The sequence below is a fragment of the Megascapheus bottae genome, chromosome 2 (genome assembly GCF_031878675.1).
Source record: "Megascapheus bottae isolate mThoBot1 chromosome 2, mThoBot2.hap1, whole genome shotgun sequence".
NCBI classification, from domain to species: Eukaryota; Metazoa; Chordata; class Mammalia; order Rodentia; family Geomyidae; genus Megascapheus; species Megascapheus bottae.
The window spans coordinates 19,265,761-19,288,692 of NC_143510.1; the positions used below are offsets into that span (position 1 = coordinate 19,265,761).

The 22,932-nt window shown below is 43.9% G+C and overlaps 1 protein-coding gene across 12 annotated transcripts in view; it reads right to left on the reverse strand.

Annotated features, from left to right (window-relative positions):
• Positions 1-19,987: 19,987 nt before the first annotated feature.
• The window catches only part of Tbc1d5 (TBC1 domain family member 5), a 429,644-nt gene continuing 426,699 nt past the window's right edge, over positions 19,988-22,932 (reverse strand). For all 12 annotated transcript variants that reach the window (XM_090321955.1, XM_090321903.1, XM_090321894.1 and 9 more), the window contains one exon: positions 19,988-20,318. In XM_090321955.1, coding sequence (XP_090178081.1) covers positions 20,025-20,318 — 294 coding nt within the window. In that variant the 3' untranslated portion in view covers positions 19,988-20,024. The remainder of the gene's footprint in view (positions 20,319-22,932) is intronic.

A 22,932-nucleotide genomic window follows, 5' to 3' on the forward strand; every position in this document is an offset into this window, starting at 1 on the left:
CTTGCCTTACTTACGCAGGAGGGCTAGGGAGGCTGGTGGTTACTCTTCCCCTCTACTACTTCCAGGAACAATGACTGCCCAGCACAGCTGGAGAATACAGACCAGCAAAGATCAGGAATAGTTTTTTGAGAGGATAAAGGAGTTTATTGCTGGTGACTGGAACTGGACTAGTGCCAGAAAGAAGTCCTAACCCCCAGGATGGGGAAATGCTGGGTTTTATATAAGCTGGTTACACAAAACTCAGGTCATTAATCAGGAAAGCGAAGTTCAGATAGGAGTGATGTCAACTCCAGATCAGGTATGCAATTTCAAAATTACCTTGTTTGTGGGCTTTCTGTTATTGATCCAGATAGCCCCCATCTGGTCTACCTGAATCTCACACATTTGGGCAAATAGCCTCTGTGGGTAACATAGTAACTAGGGAGGAGATGGGGCCTTCTAGCCTGGCAAGGAGCAGTCCTCTGCTGATGGAGATTCTAGTGGAACCACCAGTGGATCCACCAGCTTGATCTGTGGTTCTAGACTTGAAGATGGGTTCCAGAGCAGCCTGGGACCTCGAGCAGGATAGTGTGTGGGTGGGGGGGGGATAGCCTGACAAACTGAGTGTTAAGCCATTTTGTTAAGGGGAGCAAGGAGTGTTAAGGGGAGGAGGGACTGGTGCCATCCTGAATGCCTAAGAGCTCGCCACCCCATTGTGGAAGGTTAACAATGGTACAGCCCAGCCACCTTGACCTCCCCACCCCCCATGAGGATGGATACCTGGTACAGCCCAGCCACCTTTGCCTTTCTAGGGAGGGGCAACCTTGACCTTCTCCCCACCCCCCATGAGGTGGGCCTGCTTTGTGTGGAGACCTTCCCAATTTGCCCACCAACTCCAACTAAGGTGATAGGTAAATTCAAACACTGGGCTGTAACCCTATTGGCTACCTGCATGTGGCCAGAGCTGGCAATGGTCCCTCTGTGTAGGTAACTATCCCATTGGCCACCTGTGTGGCCAGTTTCGACCACATGGGTTTTGCCCTTAAAAACCCAGCATGAGTGCTGCTCGGGGTCACAGTGTCAGCTCCTGAGTCTGCACTGTGTCCCTGGCTGGTCAGTTCTCCATCTACTTCCCCAATAAATTCACCTTTTTATATGAGACTGTCTCTGTGTGGTGGACTCTGCTGGGATATGGAATCCCCTCCTCTTGACCCCATAACATTTGACACCTTGTGGATAGAGGCTACTTTCTATTGAAGTTGACTGTAGAAATGAGAGTGAAGACACACTGATGGCATTGTTCCAGCACTTTATTAAACTCTTACGAAGGTGAATTACATAGCATTTAGACTGTCTTGAAGCTCATGGTTCTGTGGCATTAACCACGATTACATTGTCATTGTACAGCATTTTAGTTTAAAGCTGGTGGTGCCCATTAGCATCCTTTCTCTTCTCCCATGCCCAGTCAAGGAATTACTAACAGCACAGCCATCTTCACCCATGTGGATGGGTGTCCTGGGTGTGCCTGCCCCTGAATCCCTTGTCTGACATGGAGGGAAACGCTCATCAAGGCTTGGGGAAGGTTCAGTGTTGCAGGTGCATTTAGACTCAAGAGCATCCCCTCCCTGGTTTCTTCACAGACAGATGTATACCTCATCCTGTGTCTTTTCTGTCTTTATTGGTGAGGGTGTTGCAGGGCTGCCAGGTGCTTTGGGCAGCAGGGTAGGGTCTGGGTGGCTCTTGCCTGTGTCCTTACCGGACCTGTTAGGCGGGAGCAGCTGGTTTCTGGCTCCTGTGTAGGGGATGTTCCCTACTTAATTTCACTAAGAAAGCTTCTTGGCTGGAATCTGAGGAGGTTATTAGGCTCATGAAGAGCTGTGCATACTCCATCTTTCCTGCACTGGAGAGGGAACTATTGTCAGACATCCAGCTCCCTGCTGAGCAGCCAAAGAGTCCAAGGGATCTTGGATTTTAGAAGTCTTCCCTTCCCCACCCTCACTTTCTCCTCTCTCCCCTCTCCAACTTCTCTTCTTTCCCCTTGCCTTCCATTCTTTCCCCTCTGTTTCTTTCTCTCCCATGTCTGTCCCACGCCGTGTGCCTCCCAGCCCCATCATTGAACTGTTCCTGGGCAACACAGAGTTGTTTTACTATTCGACTGGGCCAGATCTAAGGGGAAAGAAAAGTGGGTCAAGACAGTTTAGTCCAAGAACAATGTAGAATTTCTGTGCAGTTTTTTTTTTTTTTGCCAGTTCTGGTCTTGAGCTCAAGGCCTGAGCACTGTCCTTGGACTTTCTCAAGGCTAGAGCTCTACCACTTGAACCTCCATTTCCAGCTTTTTTTTCTTTCTATGTATGTGGTACTGAGGAACTGAACCTGGGTCTTCTTGCATGCTAAGCAAGCACTCTACCATTAGGCCATTAGGGCAGTGGGTGTTCTGTTGGGAAAGGAACTGGCAGCTCTTGGTAGGAAGGTAGGATCAGAAGCCATTTGGACAACCAGAAGATAAAGAAAGCCTGTGTAGCCAAGAGCCTGCATGAGTGCTTATGATGTGAGGAGATTCCACCAGCCCCACAGATCCACTGCTAAAGATAAGTGTGCTCAGATTTTTTTTGTGCATTGCCAATATAGTGAACTTGAGGCCTAATGAAGCAACTGTGCATTTTATTGAGGTATAATGTGTGTATTATGGTTACTCAGTCCATGGAGGTAATGTGCAGTAACATCACATTTCCACCTCTTGATATTTGTTTTTGTTGTTTTTGTGATTGTCAGTTGTGGAGTTGAACTCAGGACCCAGGCAATGTCCCTGAGCTCTTTTGGCTCAAGGCTAGTTCTCTACTATGAGTCACACAGCACTACTTCTGGTTTTCTGGTAGTTAATAGAAGAGACTCATGGTTTTTTCTGCCTCAGCTGGCTTTGAACTGGGATCCTCAGATCTCAGCCTTCTGAGTGGTTAGGATTACAGGCATGAGCTGGCCAACATCTGCCTCTCCCCCCTAGTTCTGGGAATAAAACCCAACAAGCATTCTACTACTATAGGGCTATGCCTCCAACCCTAAGAGCAATCATCACTGTGTGTTTGGAATTGCATACTCTTCTAGTCCCTTTGAAATGTATATTACTTTCTGGTTATAGAAAACCAGAACTAGTTCTTCCTTTCCATATTTTGGGGTCCTTATCAAACTTCTTTTCATGCCTTTTTCTTTCCAGTGGCTAGTGAGCAATGTTTTATTCCATATTTCTATGAAATTGACTGCATGAAATAACTTAAGGCTGAGATCTGAGGATCACCGTTAAAAGCCAGCCCAGGAACTAGAGTTCCTAAGACTCTTACCTCGAAGTAACCACCAGAAAATTAGAAATGGCACTATAGCTTAAAGTGGTAGACTGCTAGTCATGAGTTGAAGAGCTCAGAGACAGTGCCCAAGCCACAGTTCAAGCCCTGTGCCCTCCCCACAAAAAAACTATTCATTTAAATAATTATTTGAATGTTTTCTAGAATTTACAATCAGGCTTTGGACTGTTAATAAAGATTTTTAATTAGATGAAGTCTTTTAATTACTGCTTCAGCCATATTATTCATTACCAGTCTGTTCAGATTTTCTGTTTCTTCTTGATTCAATTTTGGAAGGTGGCTTGTGTGTAGAAATTTATCCATTTTTTCCTAAGCTAATATTGTATACCATAGTAGTTTGTGAGTCTTTACCTCTCTACTTTAACAATGTAATTAGTAATGTCTATTATTTCTCATTTCTGGTATTAATTGGTTTGTTGATTTTATTTTCAAATAAACTACCTTCTGTAATACTGATCTGCATTTTTATTCTTTCCTTCTAATTTTGGATTTGATTGTTTTCTACAGTGATCTGAAAAGATACATGGTATGATTTCAGGCATCTGGCTTTTTGCTCGTTTATTGGAGATAAGAGTCTGACAGATTTGTCTTCCTGGGCTGGCTTCAAAGGTCAGTCCTGAGATTTCAGCTCTTGAGTAGGTAGGATCATTGCTATATGCTCCTGGGGCCTAATTGGATTTTCCTCCTATTGCTGTTGCTGTTGAGGCTATTGTGGATGGAATTTACATTGGTATCCTACTTTCCCTCTCCATCTGTTACTGATTTGTTTGTGAATTTGTTTTATAGCCTGTTACTTTGCCAAAGTTATTAGCTCTAAGAACTTACAGGTGGAGCCTTCAGTGCCCTTTACATGTAGACTTATATTATCTGCAAATAGGGATAGTTTGGTTTCTGTCTTCCAATTTGTATCCCTATTTATGTTTAGGTTTTTTTTTGTTTGTTGTTGTTTTTTTGGCTTACTGCACTGGCTAGGACGTCTAGTACTATATTAAATAGGAGTGGAGAACATAGACATCTTTGTTTCTAATTTTAGAGGTTTACCGCTTTGTATGATGTTGTTATAGGTATGTCATAGATAGCCTTTATTATGTTAAAGTATGATCCTTCTATTCAGAGCTTTTATCACGAAAATATGTTGGATTTTGTCAGTCTTTTCCTATATCTATTGAGATTTAGTGGTGGTTGTTCATGATTCTGTTAGTGTTGTGTATTATTGATTTATGCATTAAATAACAAAGATAAATTTATTACCGACTTATTTAACTCCAGCCTTGTATTCCTGGGATTGTAACCAACTTAGTCATGATGTACATTGTTTTTAGTTGTTGAATTTGGTCATTAACTATTTCATTGAGGAGATTTGTGTCTGTTTATCAAAGAGACTGATCATTATAATGTACTTTCTGGTTGTGTACCTTTCTAGTTTTGGGAAGAGTATAATGCTGAATTCATAGAATGAAATTGGTAGAGATCCTTCCCTTTCTATTTTAAGAAAAAGTTTCAGGAATATTGATATAATCTCTCCTTTAAAGGTCTTTAAGAATTCAGCTAGGAAATCTGTCAAGTACTGGGTTTATGTTTGGAAATTCTTTATGCTGTTTCAATCTCATTGCTTGTTATCAATCTGTTTAAATACTGTATATTTTCTTGGCTCCATTTTGGTACACTGACATTATCCAGGAATGCATCAGTTTCTTTGAGATTTCTGGATTGAGTAAGGGCTTTGCAAAGTATTTCCTCATATTGTTCTAGATTTTATTTGTATTGTTTTTAATCCCTAGTTTTATTTATCTGATTGCTCTCCTTTTGGTCAGGTTGATTAAGGGTTTATTTGTTTATCTTTTCAAAGAGCTAACATTTGTTGATTCTTTGTAGTTATTTAAGCCACCATTTCATTGATTTCTGCCCTAATTTATTTCTCTCCAGTAGTTTGTGATTCGATTTATTTTTGTTTTTCCAAGAGTATGAACTGTACTATTGGGGCATTTATTTGAGATTTTTCATTTTATTGATGGAGGCATTCACATTTTCAATTTTATTCTTAGAACTGCCTCTGAGGTGTTCTAAAGGTTCTGGCAGTTTGTATTTTTATTTTTGTTGGATTCCAGAACTTTTGGATTTCCCCTCATCCCTTTCATGACCCACTGTGTTGTTTACTCAGTATAAGTTTGAATTGTTTCTGTGCTTTCTTTTGCTGTTGAGCTCTAATTTTATTTTGGTATGATGTAACAATACAGGAGGTTATTTCAACTTTTCTGTATCTGCTGAGATTTACTTTAAGACACAGAGTATAATCTATCTTAGAGAATGTTCAGTGGTTTGCAAAGAAGACTTTATTGTGCAGTTGATATTTCAGAAATATCCTGTAGATATATGCTGGGTCCAGTTGGTCCAGTTGAAACTTAGGTTTGTTTAATTTTTCCTTGATGACCTATTTATTGGTGAGAGTGGAATATTGAAATTTCCAGCTATCATTATATTAGGACCTAACAAATTTGGATGTCCCTACATTTGATGCATAGATGTTAAGAATTTTTGTGTCTTGATAGAAAGTCCCTTTTATTAATATGAAGTGACCTTTTTAATTCTAATTTTGGTTTGAGATCTACTTTTTTTCATATAGTTATAGCTACTACCTACCTGCTTGATGATCCATTTGCTTGGAAGGCTCCCTCCCCCCTCCCCCACCCCCCCCACCTTTCATCCTAAAGCAGTATTTGTTCATGTCAGTAGATTTGTTTCTTTTGGTCCAACCTGCTACATTGTATGTTTTGATAGGAGAATTGAGTATTTTTATAAAGTGTAAAAGAGGGGCCATGAGTGTGGATTAGTGGTAGTGCTTGCGTACCATGCATGAAGCCCTGGGTTTGATTGCTCAGTACCACATAAACAGAAAATCCAGAAGTGGCGCTGTGGTACTGTTGCTCAAGTGGTAGAGTGCTCGCATAGAGAGGCTCAAGGGCAGTACTCAGGTCCTGAGTTCAAGCCACAGGACTGGCACACACACACTGGCTCAGTGTGGGTATGTTAATATTGGCTAGGAATTTATCCATTTCATCTAGATTCTCAAATTTGTTGGTGTAAAGGTTTGAGAAGTATTCCCTTATGATATTCTGGATCTTGGTAATTTCTGTCACAATATTACCATTTTCGTCTGCGATTTTGTTTATTTCGATATGCTCTCTTCTTTTTTTGGTAAGATTTGGTAAGGGTTTGTCAATTTTGTTAATTCTTTCAAAGAACCAACTCCTTGTTTTGTTGATTCTATAGTTTTTTGTATTCCAAATCATTTAATTCTGCTTTGATTTTAATAATTTGCTTTCTTCTACTGGGATTAGGGTTGGTTTGTTGCTCTTTTTCCAGCAGTTTAAGGTGAGACATTAACTTGTTGGTTTGCGATTTTTCCAACTTGTTGTAGGCACTCAGCGCTATAAATTTTCCTCTGAGTTCTGCCTTTGCCGTGTCCCAAAGGAGTTGGTATTTTTTGTGCTCCTTATTGTTAAATTTCATAAACTGTTGGATTTCTGTTCTGATCTCTTCGATGACCCATTGGTGATTCAACAATGTGTTGTTCAGTCTCCATGAATTACAGGGTTTTCGTTGGTGGAGATGTGTGTTCAGTTCCAATTTGATGCCTTTGTGGTCTGAGAGAGTGCAGGGAATAATTTCAGTGTTTCTGAATCTGTCCAGGTTTGTTTTATGGCCTAAGATGTGGTCTATTTTGGAAAATGTTCCATGTGCTGCTGAGAAAAACGTATATTGTGTTGTTGCTGGGTGGAATATTCTGCAGATGTCTGTTAGATCTAGTTGGTCTATATAGTTGTTCAGTTCTAAGGTTTCTCTGTTGAGTTTTTGCCTTGTTGATCTGTCCATAGGTGAGAGTGGTGTGTTAAAGTCACCAACAATCACTGTGTTTCGATCTATGTATGGTTTCAGTGTAAGTAAAGTTTGCTTGATGAAGTTCGGAGCTCCGGGATTGGGTGTGTAAATATTTAGGATCGTTATGTCTTCCTGGAGGAAAGATCCTGTTAGTAGTATGTAGTAACCTTCTTTGTCTTTTCTTACTAATTTTAGTTTGAAGTCTATTTTATCTGATATGAGGATGGCAACTCCAGCCTGTTTATGGGGGCCGTTAGCTTGATAGAGTTTATTCCAACCTCTCACTTTCAAAAGATGATTGTTTTTTTGGGGTAAGATGTGTCTCTTGAAGACAGCAGAACGGTGGCTCTTGCTTTTTAGCTTAAATCCAAATAGACAGTCTATGCCATTTAATTGGAGAGTTAAGTCCATTGATATTGAGAGTTAGGATTGAGAGATATTTATTAGGTCCTACCATTTTTAAAAGCTTTTATTAGGGCCTGTGTCTTGATAGTTCTTGTGGTCCTTATATGGTATGCTGTTTAGGTGCCATTTCTTTCCCTATATTGCATTTATTTTGGTTTTCTATGTGTAGAACATCTTTGAGAATTCTCTGTAGTGTTGGTTTTGTTGCTACATATTGTTGCAGCTTTTCCCTGGAATGGAATGTTTTTATTGTTCCCTCAGTTATGAATGAGAGCTTAGCTGGGTACAGTATTCTTTGTTGGTAGTTATTTGACTTCAGGGCATGACATATTTGCTTCCAGTCACTTCTTGCTTGCATAGTCTCTGCTGAGAAATCTGGGGTTATTCATATCGGTTTGCCTTTATAGGTTATTGATCCCTTTTTCCTGGCTGCCTTTAGGATCCTTTCTTTGGTTTCTATTGATCCAGTTCAGATTACGATGTGGCAGTGGGATGTTCTTTTCTGGTCAGGTCTGTTTGGGGTTCTAAAAGCTTCTTGTATCTGGATGGGCCTGCACTTCTGGATATATGGAAAATTCTCTGAGATGATTCCCTGAAGTATATTTCCAATACCATTGACCTCTTTCTCCACGCCCTCCTCAATACCAACTAGCCTTAAATTAGGCTTCCTAATTATATCTTGGACCTCCTGAAGCGTTCTCTCATATTTCCTAGATTTGGATTGACTCATTTTCTGTTCTTTCTCTATAATAACTAAATTATCTTCAGCCCCGGAAATTCTCTCCTCTGCATTGTCTAACCTGCTATCAAAGCTATCCACTTTATTTTTCATCTCCCTTGCTTCTAATTGCTCATTTTTGATGCCTTGCATCTCTTCTTTTAGATCATGTATGGATTTCTTTAGCTCCTTGATTTCCATTTGAGTGGTTAACTCAATAGCTTTATTTTTTTTGGACATTTGCTGGAGTTCGGTCACCTTTTTATTTGTGGATTCTATGAATTCATCCATCTTTCTTTGAAAAACCTTTATTATGGCCTCCTTTATGGCTTCTTCTTTTTCACTTATCACCTTGTTTATGGTTTCCTCTTGTTTAGCTATGGCTTTCTCCCTTATCTCTTTCTTTATATTTTCACATTTTTCATTAATGATGTTTATCAATTGCATTTGTATAGCACTTGGAAGACTCTCCTCTAGGTTTGCCAGTGACTGTTCCATTGTCTGTTTACATTGAGTGGGGGATGTTGTTTCTTGATTTGACATTTTTCTTGAGTTTCTTGTTCTGCCCATTTGAAAATGGGAGCAAGATTAATACTAAACATGATTATAGTTTTTCAGATATAACCAACCTAGACCTCTGTAGCTGGCAGACACTAGATGTTCACAATTTTTGATTGGTGTTATCACTCTTTCTTTTTTTTTTTTTAGGAGATTTTTTTTTATTGTAATTAGTAAAAGGGTTACATGATATTTGCCAGATAGAAGGTGCATTAATTCACATACATTGATACCCTTTCACATGTCTTGGTACCCGTATCCCTCCCCCCCCACACCCCCCACCCGTCTTGGTTTTCCCCCCTTCCCTATCAAATTTCAAATATCCAAATACAAATAAATTCAATAAATCAGATAACAAAGTGAGATACTATACTAATATGAGATAACCAAGGGACAGCAAAGGAGATGAGAGACAACATAGTACATTAAGGACAACAACCATTCATTATATGGCTTTTGTTTCACTTGTGCACTTACAGACCAGTGTAGTACAACCACTGATAAGCGATTTAGATGCAAAACAATAAGCCTCTCAGTCCAATCTCTATTGTCTTTAAGTCCCTCTGAGCCTAGAGAATAAACACCTAGATATACAGTATTGTTCAACAGCCATCAAGTGTAGATCCATGCATTTTAAGGGTTGAAAGATGAACAGAGGACCAGAGATAGAAAAATAGAATGAGAGAGGTAAGGGGAGGTACAAGAGGATTAACGTAGGAGTGTAAGAATATTATAGTAATGAAGAAAAGGTATAGCGTAAGGATAACTGACCTAAGTTGGTAAGTAGGTAGCGTATTTGAGTACAAAGTTTGGAAAGTATTAGAATAAAACTTATATGTTGCTGCGGGACTAGCTCTTAGCCCAACTAGTGGCCTCAGTGGACCATGGGTTGGATCTGCGAGCTTCAGTCTGAGCGTGCTGAGCAGAGGTTTTCCTGTGCTGCTTCTAGGGGCAGCCCCCAGCCAAGGGTCTGGGGTTTGAGAGTTTCCAGGGGCTCTCAGTAGGACCAGCAAGAGTCCGCTCTGTTCCCAGGGGTGGGGCCCAGCTGAGGACGTGGACTCTAAGAGAGGAGGTGCACCTTTTTGATTCTCAGAAGGGGAGCTTGGCTGGTGGTCGGCCCTTCAGATCCCTGCTGTGTTTCCACTGCTTTGTCAGAGAGTCTGTGACTGTGGGGAGCCCCTCAGTGCTGTCTTACTCAGGATTCCCAGCTTTAGGATGCCCTGCTCAAGAATTGAGGGGGGACAGATGTTGGCTCCTATTTTCCCACACACCCTACCCGCTGTTGTAAGGCAGGGTCCCAGAGCCCTCCACTCTCCAGATTCAGTGGCCTGGGAGAGGAGCCTGGTGGGCGGGTGGGAGCTGGGACAGCTCCGCCTCCCCTGGTGGGGTGCTGAGTCTTAGGGTCTGCCCGCTTGTCAGTCTCCAGTCAGAGGGCTTGGATTTGAGCCCCTTGGGTGGGTGGGAGTTGGGTCAGCTCCACCTCCCTTGGTGGGGTGCAGGGTCTTAGGTAGCCCGCCTGTCAATCTCCAGTCAATGGCCTGAGGGAGGGGGCTGTTGAGGGAAGGGACAGGATTCTAAATTCCTTGCCCCCCTGCTCCTGCCAGTCTTTCTCGGGCAGGGTGGAGGGTTCTGAGTTAAGTTCTATTGCTTGACACCAGCTCTGCTTTCCCTATGTGTTTTGGGACCCGCTGTGCTACTCACGCCTCTTCGTTCCATCTGTGGGTGTTCCACAGTGGTGGGGAGTCTTTCACTCCCCTCGGGTCTCCCCTGCCACCTGTGTTCCGTGTCTGGGTTCTGCTGCTTGCTGTTCTGGTTCCGCTTCTGGGTTCCGCTGCTTCCAAGGCTCGCTGGCCCGGTCCTATGCTGGTTTCTGCGGGTCAGGGCTGCCCGGCCCGGTGCCCTCTGCTGCCGCTTTTCATGGCTTAGAGCCAGCAGTGAGGGGTGTGGGACGGGTCCTCGCGTTCGGAGTTCTTTGAGAAAGTTGGATGTGCCCTTTATCTGGATTTCTTTTCCAGTTTGAGTCCTTCTCTGTTGCCTTTTGAGTTTGTTGTTGTGGATTTCTTAAGATAATTGGCTCGTGGGACTCCCTGGTTCTCTCTTTTTGTGAGAGAGAGCTAGGCAGCATCCCTGTTGTCTCGGCACCATCTTCCTTCCCCTCATCTCCATTTATTAAAGAGACTATTCTTCCAATGTATGTTTTGGTAAAAATGAAGTAGCTGTATATGTGTGGGTTCATTTCTTGATTCTCTATTCTTTGTGTGTTTTTATGTCACTGTGTTTTGGTGACTACAGCTTGAAATATATGAACTACAGTGTTGTGATACCTCTTATCTTTTCTTTTATGCTCAAAATTGCCTTGGCTATTCAGGGTGTCTGTGGTCCCTTTTAAATTAATCCTATAACTAAAAATGCCATTCATCATGACTCTCTCTGAACCCTTTCATTTATTCAAAACAATGACCATAGAAGACTTGGGGTGAGGGAGGGAGAGGCAGGAATGATGACATTAGTCATCTGTGTAAGTACTTTTCTGTGTATTCATTTTCTAGAGCAGTGTCTGAAATGCCCAGTACTTGTTGAATGCCTATATGTCAACCAGAGCTGTGTGTCTGGGATCAGTGTACATTCAGCTGTAGGCTGTACACACATGCTTTCCTTGGGATAGTTCTGCCAACTGTGAACACTTGGAGACAGAAGCCAGCTTTTGGGCTCTGCTCTCTGGTTCTCATTCCTGCTGGGAGTGAGACATGCTGGTCTCCATTGGAACCACTGGGTTCTTGGCTTCCTTTTGTTCACCTACCTCCCATATGCATTCTGAGAGGTAGGCAGTGCATCCCAACTAAGTCAGAGAAGTTGTGCAAGTTGCTCAAGAGCACACAGCTTATGTGGCGTATGTACCCAACTCTAGAGATAGTGTGTACCCAATTCCATAGAGAAGCTCCTTGCACTGCTTTGTCATAGGAAGTAATTGCAGAAATTTGGGTGCATGGACCAAAATTAAACATTTTGAAATCAACTTTATGCAGGAAAGCTTGGGTCACTCATAAGTCTAATTCATCTTTTCAGAGAAATGGGACAGTGAACCAGATGTCAATTTGGGAAATAATCTGGGTAGAATATTTGCTCATGTGCTTCTGAACCATAGGAATACAAAGGCTACTTCACAGTAGGTTCTACGTTGGGCCTTTTCAACATTCTGGTGGATCATCATGGTCACCTGACTGAGATGCAAGTCAGTTTAACTCTGGGAAAGCTATCACCTGGTGGCTTGCTCTTGCCATTGGTGTGTGATTAGATGTGATGCATTCCTTCCGTCTCTGTCTCTGATAATTGGAGGGTGTTAGAGTCTCATGATGGCTGGGTCCCTGAATCACTGCATGGAGGAGAGCCAGAACAATCCTGGAAATCTTGTATTGGGACTCTAGTGAGTAAAGAACTGACATTTTTAGAACTTTGTATTACATAGTGGCAAATGTCACCTATTACATCACAAAATATATTTCTTATTCCCCCTTCAAATGGGGGCCATACCCACCTGGATGAGCTGATAGTAAGCCTTGTGGGAGGAGAGATAACCTAAGGTGGAATAGAGTTGTTCCTAGTTCATCTAGAGGCCCAAGGCTCCTCTCCTCCATTGCCCCTTCATGTGGTGATGTTTGCACCTGGGGCTAGAAGGCTCAGCAAGCTCTCACCTGCCTCTGAGCAGGACCTGTGGTTAGCAACTCGGTGAGCTCCCGGCCACAGTACACTTTCTCTGAATCTCTAAGGCTCAGGATTCTGAGAACTCAGCAGCCTTGCCACCCACCGTCATCACATCACTGGGGGCAGTCCATGCATTCACACCCCCAGCAGTTTGTCTCTGAATTTTACCATAGAGATTTTGGCCTGCTGTTGGAGATGGTGGGAGGAAACCACAGGAGTTTCTGTGGTTGTGAAGGGCCTGCCACCTTCAGGAGCTTGAGGCACCCAGTATCACCATTCTGCTGGGGATGGCATCGTCCCATGTGTTGTCATGGGGCTGTTAGGTGTCTTGAGTCAGTGTGGGTAACAGCAAGGCAGAGATATGGCATCTAACAGATGCAGCCCAGCTGCAAAGAGGCCTCACAGGGCATGGGAGCTTGAATCTTCTGAGGTAGAAAGGCCAGGATAGAGCTCTGGAATCTAGCTAGTGAGCAAGGCAAGGCATCTGTCTCTGACTCCGTGAACAGACTTGGGATCTGCTCAGAGTTCATCTGGCTCTGCCCCAAGTTGTAAAAAATAACTTTTATGGGAATGGCAGCAAAGAAAATGTATGGGCTGGCCCTCAAATATAGGAAGAGAAGCGGGCTCCCATTTTAGGCTTCCAGTATTGTCTATTCTCATCTTCTGGGTCATCATTCGTATTCCATTGGTCCAGCCTGGTAGTTCTTCCCTCCCCTCAGGGAAAGTACATTGGGCTTCCTAACACATCTCTGAGATTAATTTATACATCTACTGGGCCACCTCCGTCACCTTGGTTTGAAAGCTCTGAGAACAGGGATCTGTTATTTTACTGCTTGTCTTCTCAGTTCTTGGCACATAGTAAATGTACAATAAATACTAGGACTCAAGACCTCTTCTCAAGAAGCAAAATGCAAGGTCATGTTGAACAGGTAAGAGGGAAGACAGAGAACTAGGAAAGATGAGAGGATATGTCCAGCACTGTATAGCTACCCATCTTCAAATTTCCATTTTGTTGGTGACTCTGATTTGGGAAAGCTAGTGCATGGTTCTGCAGTCAGTTGAGAAGAAATAATTTATTTCCAAGATGGCACTGCAAGTTATTACTGTTAGCTCTTTTCCACAGCTTTTCCTGCTTCACCCTCTACACTTATTTCCTTATAGCATTGTGGCCAGGTCTGCAAAGGGAGTGTTCTTTGAGACAGGAAGTAGAAGCTGTAGTGTTCTTGAGGCAGAGGACTAGAAAGTGTTAATGTGCTGTGTCCTCAATCATCTACAGGTTGAGAAGTCACAGGACCAAGATGCCAGGGGCTCTTGATGGGGGAGTCTCAAGGTTTGAGGATTATGCCTTGAAATAATGGAATAAAGCTTCCTGTGGATAAGTAAGTGGCAACACATAGTACAGGTCAGGGTGGAACCTCTGAGCTTTATAATACAGATGCAATATCCATAGTCCACCTCAGGGCGGCTTTTCTGGCCAACTGGAGAGTCGTCCAGTTGGTGAGCACAGCAGGCATTGTTCTAGAGCAGCCACAGTCGTACTTTGTCTCACATGGGTTTCTGGGACACTGTCATTCCCATCCCCCCTCCAATTTGGGTGGACTGCTGTGGTAAAAGTGATATTGGTGCTCTGGTACTGCCTGGTGAGAAGGTCATAACAGGTCAAATTACTTTACCTGGCATTTCTCTCTACACAGGCCACTCTGACATCAAACTTAGAAGTCACACCCCATCCTTTAAAGCTGCAGAGTACTAGACAACAGGACAACATGACAGGTCATTCCACTGCACTCTGCCTGAATCCTTGATCCAAAGTGTAATGAATAGTTGGCAGCATTATGGCCCACAGTCTAGGCATTTGTTATGAAGCAACTGGTACTGTAGGAAAAATAAACACAACACTGGGACCTCTGGACACCTCTTGTGAACACACCTCAGAGCAGACTGGCCAGTGGAGAATGTTACCAGCTATAAACTAGACATGAGACAGGGGACTTAGGCAGGGCCTGAGCACAGTCTGGTGGGGTGGGTGGAGATGGTGGCAGGGGGCTGTGGGAGGATGGACTGAGGAAGGGGGGTCCTGTACAGAGCTGTGGAATTTGGCTTGGGAGGATGAGCAGCTGTGGTTGAGGGCTGAGCTGAGGAGACAAGAGGTTGCAGTGCTGTGGGAAAGTTAGTAAACAGCCATCTCTGCATCATGGCCTTGCTGGGTGACCTTCTCTGGAACACCTGGGGCGGGGGCGGGGAGTGGGGGGAAAGAGGGGCGACACCACTGTAGCCCATCATCTCAGTTACACCTTGGTAGATAAACATCTCCATTCCTTTGTGATGCATGGGCCTCCTGTCACTTGGTCACTTCCTCAGCTAGTCAGGATGCCACCATTGTTCCCATGGCCTATTGTGGCCTGGGTATGCTCTGTGGCTGTCACTGAAGGTTTGGCCTATCAAGTTCTCAGTGAGGGGCCGGCATCCATATAAAAAGTATCTGTGGGAAACTTAACCTTCCTTATTGCCATAAATTCACCCACAACCAGTTTCTAACATTTACTGAGCAGGAAGTGGGTGAGTCACCTTTGCTTACCACATGGGTGAGACTGACTCCTGCAGGCCATTGTCCCATTATGAGCCTTGTATGGAGTCCTTCCTGGCTGGCGGGAGATGTCTTCTGAGCTACCATTGCTGTTCATTATTCCCCTAATTTTTTCTTTTTTCTTTTTTTGCCCGTCCTGGGCTGGAGCTCAGGGCCTGAGCAATGTCCTTGGACTTTCTCAAGGCTAGAGCTCTACCACTTGAGCCTCAGCACCACTTCCGGCTTTTTCTATGTATGTGGTACCAAGGAATCGAACCCAGGTCTTCATGCATGCTAGGCAAGCACTTTAACCACTAGGCCAAACTCCCGGCCCCTCTTTTCTTTCTTTTCCCCTGCCAGTCCTGGGCTTGAGCTTAGGGCCTGAGCACTGTCCTTGGCTTTCTCAAGGCTAGAGCTCTACCACTTGAGCCTCAGCACCACTTCTGGCTCTTTATATATGGTACCAAGGAATCAAACCCGGGTCTTTGTGCATGCTAGGCAAGCACTCTACCACTAGGTCAAACTCCCAGGCCCCTAATTTTTTCTAAATACACAAGTTTACTATATTCAGTACTTCTACCCTTTCCTGGAATGTGAGGGGCATGTTGTGTCTTTAGCACCTAGTAGCCTAACATTTAGAGAGTGTCTGCTTGAGTCTGGGAAGGGGATTGATGTGGAGTTCTCTCTGGGAGAGTCATTGCCATGGAGAGGTTGCTGGTGACACACCTTCTTACAGGAGAAATTCTGGCTGGAGGTAGAAGCAAATGACAAAACTGTGGCTGTCCACCGCCCCTCCAACAAAACGTATTGAGGGCCTTGGAAGTTGGTACTTCAAGACCCTCAATACCAATTTGAAATTGGTACTTCAAATTAACATGCAGAGGTACAGCCTTAGCTCTTTCACAGAACCCTGCTCCTCCTTTTCAGTTTGGAGTAAGGGAAAAGAGCATTTCCTGTCCTGTGCTGGGGCCCAACCTGGCAGCCCTGGCTGCCTTCCTCTCTCTTTCCTGGGGGGAGATGACTTGGGAATCAAAGGGGAAATTCCCTGGCTCCTGGTCAGTTGGGGTATTACTGAGGCACTTAGTGGGCATGTGTGGCTGGGATTACCATCACTAGCCTGGGCCACGTGAGGAATGCCCCTCTTTTCCCCTGCACTAGCAGAGCCTGCAGGGAAGGTACAGGAGGGGAAACCCTTTACTGGTAGAGTCTGGGACCCACATAGAGGTTGAGAAGGGCTAGGGATACCTTCTCGGGTATCTTCTCTCTCCCCCATTCTGCATCTTCTTACCAAGGCAGCAGTATTATAATTGAGGCTTCCAGAGCAAACCTGGGCTGTTGGGGAGAAGGATATGGAGCACACCTAGGTTGGGTGGAGGGGGCTCCACTTCTGGGGCTTTCCCAGAACCACTGATCATCCTTGAAAGTGTGCTTCATGGTCCAGCTGTGCTTCCTGCCTCAAGTCTTATTCTGTGTGGTCATGTCACCACTGAGACAGCTGTCCCACTAGTGTTGTCCAAATATGTACATGAGGAAACTGAGGCCCAAGTTGTGGGGGAGGGGGAGGAGATGGCAGGAGCTGGGATACCTCCATCAGCACCAGGCTCTGTCCCTCTTGTATGCCTTTACTGGAAATCGTTGAGCTGCACTCCAGTTTGCATCAGTTCTTTATTATAACCATACTGAATGGGATGGCTATGCCAAGATGATAAATGATTTCCTAAGTCATGAGTTACAGCATGAAAATGGATGAAAAACAAGTGACAGGATATAAATGGCACTGCCAAAGTTCTAAAACCAAATGAATTGTGCCATTGAGAGTAAAGTTATTGTGACCTTTTTCTCCACCTGCTTCTACAAACTTGGTTTCCATGCTATGGAGAGTTGGAATATTAACACTGAGATTGTGGTTTGGCTTGTGAGAGGAAGCCTGGCTTTCTGGCAGCTTCTCAGTCTGTTCTCTGGTGCCATGGCTTCTTCTCAGTGCATCTGCTCAGGACACAGGGTAGGGCTCAGGTGCATTTTCAGGAGGGCAGATAGAGCTGCCTTGGACTAACAGAGCAGCCACTCAGCACATGGGGATGTAAGTCTCCCTACACTTTTATTCTGTAATGACCTCCCTCTCTCAGACAGTTTCTTAAAAATCATAAAAATAAAAGCAGCAAATTTGGTTCACACATGACAGCTTATCCTTCGGAGATTGTGTGTCAAGGTGTTTTCCCTTTGTTCTGACATTTCTGACAAGAGTAAAGGCAGCACCTACCCCCTGTGTGGCTTGCGTAGGGAGAGGCCTGTGGCAAGACAGCTCCTTTGTATGTGGGAAGACAAATCACAGGGAGGTCTTGGTTTAGTTTTACAATCATGTTCACTCTTCTGTGTGGTTATTTCTATCCAGATTGCAGTTATCACTAAACTTAGTAGGAAGTTGTCTTTGAGAGGATAACCCAGTATAATTAGAATTTTCAAGGATTATGCGACTTCTTGGTATACATGTTAAGATAAGACAAAGTAACTACGATTTTCTAATTAGGACTCTAGTCTATAATGCTTGTGTAAAACACAGGTTTTTTCTTTACTCCTATTTCCATTCTGATCAAAAAGGAATGCATGAAAGTTAAGGACATAAAATAAGGTATCAGTTGTTATTAATCTAAACTTAAGATATATAAAATGCTAATAAAATGTGTGAGATTCCACTGATTACCACATTGTTAAAGAAAGGATGTTTCATATATTTAGAATCTTAAGACTGCAATTGAGCCAAGTACCTGATGAAATAATGAGGAACACATTATTTAATAGCACTATAATACAGATGCAAATGATGCTTAACAAGGAAGAATGAAGTCACACAGAAAAGAAAGCCTCAAGACTGTAAATGTGTCCTGGCTTCCGTCCTTTGAGAAGTTTGGTGAGCTTACTGAGGGTACGGAAGCATACCGTGGAGGACCTACTTCTAGCAAGCTTGGGACTTTAGTAACTACTACATGCCCAGGCAACAGCAGAGGATCAGCCTAGTCTTGCTGGACTAATTGGGTGGCCAGTGGCTCTTTTGTAGCCAGGGACATTCAATTATGGATCTCTCAGGACAAAGAAGAGCATGACAGTTGCCTTGCTATGAGAGATTGCCACTGTGGTCCTTTCTGGCCTCTGTCCTAGGACCCTGATGTGGGTCCCGCTTCTTCAATACTGGGGATGCCAATACCTTCTCAAGTCAGATCCTCTGTGAGAAAGTGGCCAATGGCACCCTCTCTCAGCCTCCCTGTGTGTGGGGACTCCAGCTTAAAAAGTGTCTTCACAGGGATATGTGCTGGCAGAAACTTAACAATGCTGACAGGACCAGTCAGAATGAGGACCCACCCAGAGAGCTAATTAGTGCACGGGCTAAGCAGTTGTCCACTGGTGGAAGGCCAGCCCACCTTGTTATCTCGCAAAACCAGCTTACATGTTGATGTGGCAAGAGGAGATTGCATTGTTACCATTGAAGAAAAAAAGAGTTAATTAGCTGACTCGAGAGTCATCACTATTTTCTGGGAGATGGAATGTGAAATCATGTCATTATCACACTTGTCTGCAGAGAAAACAGGTTACAATGGGAGGGACAGTGTGCATCCCTTCATACTTAGCTTTTCATTGTAATGTAAAGGTACCTGGAAGGCTGCCACTCCCCATAAGCCCTGCCATCTTCTGGGGAGGGGCAGAGAGCCAATTCCTCCCTGCTAGGACTGCTCTTCTCCACAGAGCTGAACCAGGCCCTGCAGCTATCTCTGTAACAAATGCTGAGTTTGTTGTGGTTCCCTGAGCTACCCATTGAAGTGGAGTCTCTGTGCAGAGCTCAGGAAGGGCTGGCACAGCAGGCCTGGTCCTGACAGCAGTGCTGAGTTTACAGCTGAGTACAGGCTTGGAAGCTCCTATACTAAGCTCCAAGGCAAGGCTGTATAGGAATACTCATCCTCCTTGCACCTGGAATGTTCTCTAGGAGCCCTGCTCCCCATTGAGGGAGTTTAGATCTAGTTCCCTATCACAGCCACTTAATCCAGATGAGAGTGAGCATGGTTTCCCCTAAACTTTTCTTCTCAGAGATAAATCTAGCTCACAACTAGAGAGACTTGGTCAGAAAATAACTAACTGAAATGTTTTTCCCCATTGAAAGTTAGGGTCATATTCTTCATTTCAAACAGTAATATTCCTGCAACTTGTGAAATAAGTGCAGCAAAGACTATCTTACAGCGCAGGTTTTCTGACCATGAAAGATTCTAAAAGGCGTGGAACAATTAGTTGAACAGTAATCCAAAGTCTATTCAGTCTGAGGTTACAAAAGTTTGTTAACCAATTAATGACCCTAACACTACACCACACCTAAGTAAGTTTAGATTCTTAAGTTTAGAGTCTGCTGTTGAAGATCATAACTTTGAGAGGTTGGTAATAGGTTGTTCCAGCCCTGAAATCCAGCCATTCTAGATCATTATGTTGTACCGGATTTGGCTATATGGCTTCCCAAGGTGGGAATGAAGCAAGTAGTTTTCCACAGAATAAGCTTTCTTGACATTAACCAGTTTTCCTGATGGTTTCAGACTACCTCCTTTCACTTCTTCTGAATGTAACTGATGGAGCTGTGGGACCTTCTTTGCTGGGGGAGGAAAATTGGTTTTGATGGTGGTTTGGCCTTTTCTGACATGGACTATGGTGCAGGTACCTAACACAGCTCTAGTTCAAAGGAAAGCCCATCTGCATTTCAGTGAACATAACTGTGTGCTCTGTGGCCTTTCTTGCTTCTTTCTAGAGGGTCCCAACATGCCAAATACATGCTGGGAAAGAAGTGTTGGGCTCTGAGGCCACTGAGGTAGTAGCTGTGGCCCTGTTGTCAGATGTCCAGGGGACTCACAATGGTAAAGCCAGAGTCTTTGCTGCTGTCATCGTCAGGGCTGGAGCTGGGGTTGCTGGAGGAAGCTGAGGCTGGACCCATCAGTGGGTCTGAAAATACCAGTGGGGAGTATGCAGGGGTCTGGCTTTTCCCAGATGTGCTTCTAAGGGTGCGAAGAGCTTGGGCCTGGCCTGAGAAAGCACCCTTAGCACTGCCCCCATCATCTTCTTTGGTAACCAGGATGAAGTCATCTGAATTCCCTCCGTCTGTGCACACTGGTGTTTCTGAAGAAACCTGAGGAGTATAGTGGGTAGAATAAGTAGGTGAAAGCAGAAATTAGTAAGGGAAGAGCAGAGATTTCGTGAGTTGGGGAGTACTGTCTAGCTGGGTTCCTGTACCCTATGCTTCCTTGAACAGATGCAGGGCCAGTTTGTGGTGTAGGACCAACAGAAATGATTGCTGGCTTCCTTATGGTCAAACTGCAGAGGCAACTATGATGCCAGGAGGCCAAGCTCAGGAACCCACCACTGGCTGGAGTCATTGTTGCTAGTCTCATGTAGAGACTAGGTGTAAATCCCTTTTCTATAAGCTTTACTTCTCTCATCTGTAAAGTAAGGATAAGGCATGTCTCCTAGTGTGTGATCCCAGTGCAATGAGATGAAGTGAGGATGAGATTGCCACACTGAGATGGCCCACTGCCCCCTTTGTGCTTATCACCTGGTTTCATCTTGGGTGTGTATGTCAAGAACTCCTGGGGCAGTGGTGCTAAGAGGTAGGTTCTATAGGAAATGTAAGGGTGACAGTTAATTTCAAAGAAAAGCATTACTCTGGTCTACAAACCAATTACAAGTGACTTTTGTTTAACTTAAAGAAGTTAGCATCCCAGGACACATGGAAGGACCAAGGGTGTCTGGCCAGCTATACAGAGGGTACTGTCTCTAAGTCTGAGGGCTTGACCTGCTAGTGCAGTGGCCTGATGTCAAGATGTATGGAACCCCTTGGCTGAAAGTGCCCCTGGGCCTCATTGCCTGATTGTACATAGACCATGGACAGCCTACACCAGAGCCTGGAAACTGCATGTCCCTTCCTGACATGTTGAATAAGTGGCTATGTAATGGCTTAGGTACCTTCCACATCTGATATTAACGAATCTTCACAACATCTGGATTATAGAAATAGTCTGCCTTAACACCACAGCAGGTCTGAGGTTCCCTGTCTCTTCTTTTCAACATGCTGACCGTCTGAACACATTCATTTTACAAAGAAAAAAAAAACCCCAAAAAACAAAAAACAAAACCAACCCCCCCCCTGCGCAAAAAAAACTACCATTTTCAATCATGTCTTCTGCCAGAAGTGCATATGCTTTTTTGTGGGGGCTGGGGAAGGGACATGGAAATCAAAACCTCATCCCTATTCCTGTGTCTGGCACATGACCTGAGGAGAATTGTGCTGCCATTGAGGAGTAGGGCTTCTCCCTGATTCCACATATTGTGAGCTCATACACCAGTGGAGTCTCAGGTCTGTCTTCCTATTCCCAGAGCATGGGTGTTTTGGTTCAACCACTGCTCTCCTACACTTGATTCTAACAGGTAACTCTGTGGCTAGAAACAAGCGTGTTCTGTGGATTCTAGTGTTAGAGAAGAGACTCCATGATCAATTCACTCGGCAAGACTTTTGAAGAGGGGAAATACTTCGATAGCCTGTTACTTGAAATAGGATGCTTCCATAATTTTGCAAGCATGCTTCTCATTAGGTAGGGCTATAGATAGGCTTAGACAAAAAAATTATATGCCCACAAATCTCCACACTTTTGCTCTTTTACAACATTAATCCCTTTGTCCCTTTCTGCCTTCTCCTCCAGTCTACCTTATTTCATAGCTCAAGTTCAGGTTCATGGTTGCAGGCCAGTGAGGCCAGCTATAGACCAGTACTATTCAACAAAGCTGCCCTGATGGAAATGTTCTCTGTACTATCAGTACCTTTAGCCACATGTGGCTAATGTGAAATTTCAACTTTTAATTCTGAATTTTAATATAGTTAACATCTTAAGTTAGCATGCAAGGAAAATATTAGATGATATACAGATCAAAATTTGGGACCAGGTATCAGTAAGGCCAGGTATTATGATGATTTGGTTGACTAATGGTCCAAAAAATCCTACCTCCTACAGTTCCTACAGTGGTGGGCTTAGTTCATCAAAAATATCATAGGTGTGTGTGTGAAGGACAGTCTGGGAAGGAATAGTTGTGTCGGCATCACGGTGGGGAGCAGTTAACCACAGAAAAGCCCTGCCACACAGTTCCTGATGGGGCACTGTCAGAGCGCCGAGCCATGTCCCACAGTAGGAAACCTGGTCTTCCTTCATTAGGCTTCAGTGGCTAACCAAAACAGAGGTAATTCACACCTAATGACTGGGGTATGGCACAATCCATTACTGACTTAATGTGAATACATCTAAGTATCTCAGGATGGAAGGTCATGAGAATCCCAAGGCCCTAAATACCTAGTGCCTGCCAGAATAGGCCCTCAAAGCACATCTGGAAGCACTCTCACTTGGCAGTCATAGGATGGCATGTACCTAGCTATCATTCATTTGGCCAGCATCCTTCCCCCTACAGTGAGAAGGAAAAGTCGGCTAGCTCCAAATCTTGGGATGCAGGCTCCTGCGAGAAGATGATGAGTCAGGGATTCCTACCTAATAGACCCCTAACCTTAGTGTGTGAATGTAGTCCAGATCCTTGAGCTTAGCAGTATAAGACAGGATATACTTGATGTGTTTTGCATCTAGGATTTCCTCTGAAGCACAGAAAGCATTACTTCCCTCCTTTTCCCTACCTTAGTAAAACCTTTTATATCAGAAACAATACTTTTTTTTCTCACTGGTCCTGGGCCTTGAACTCAGGGTTTG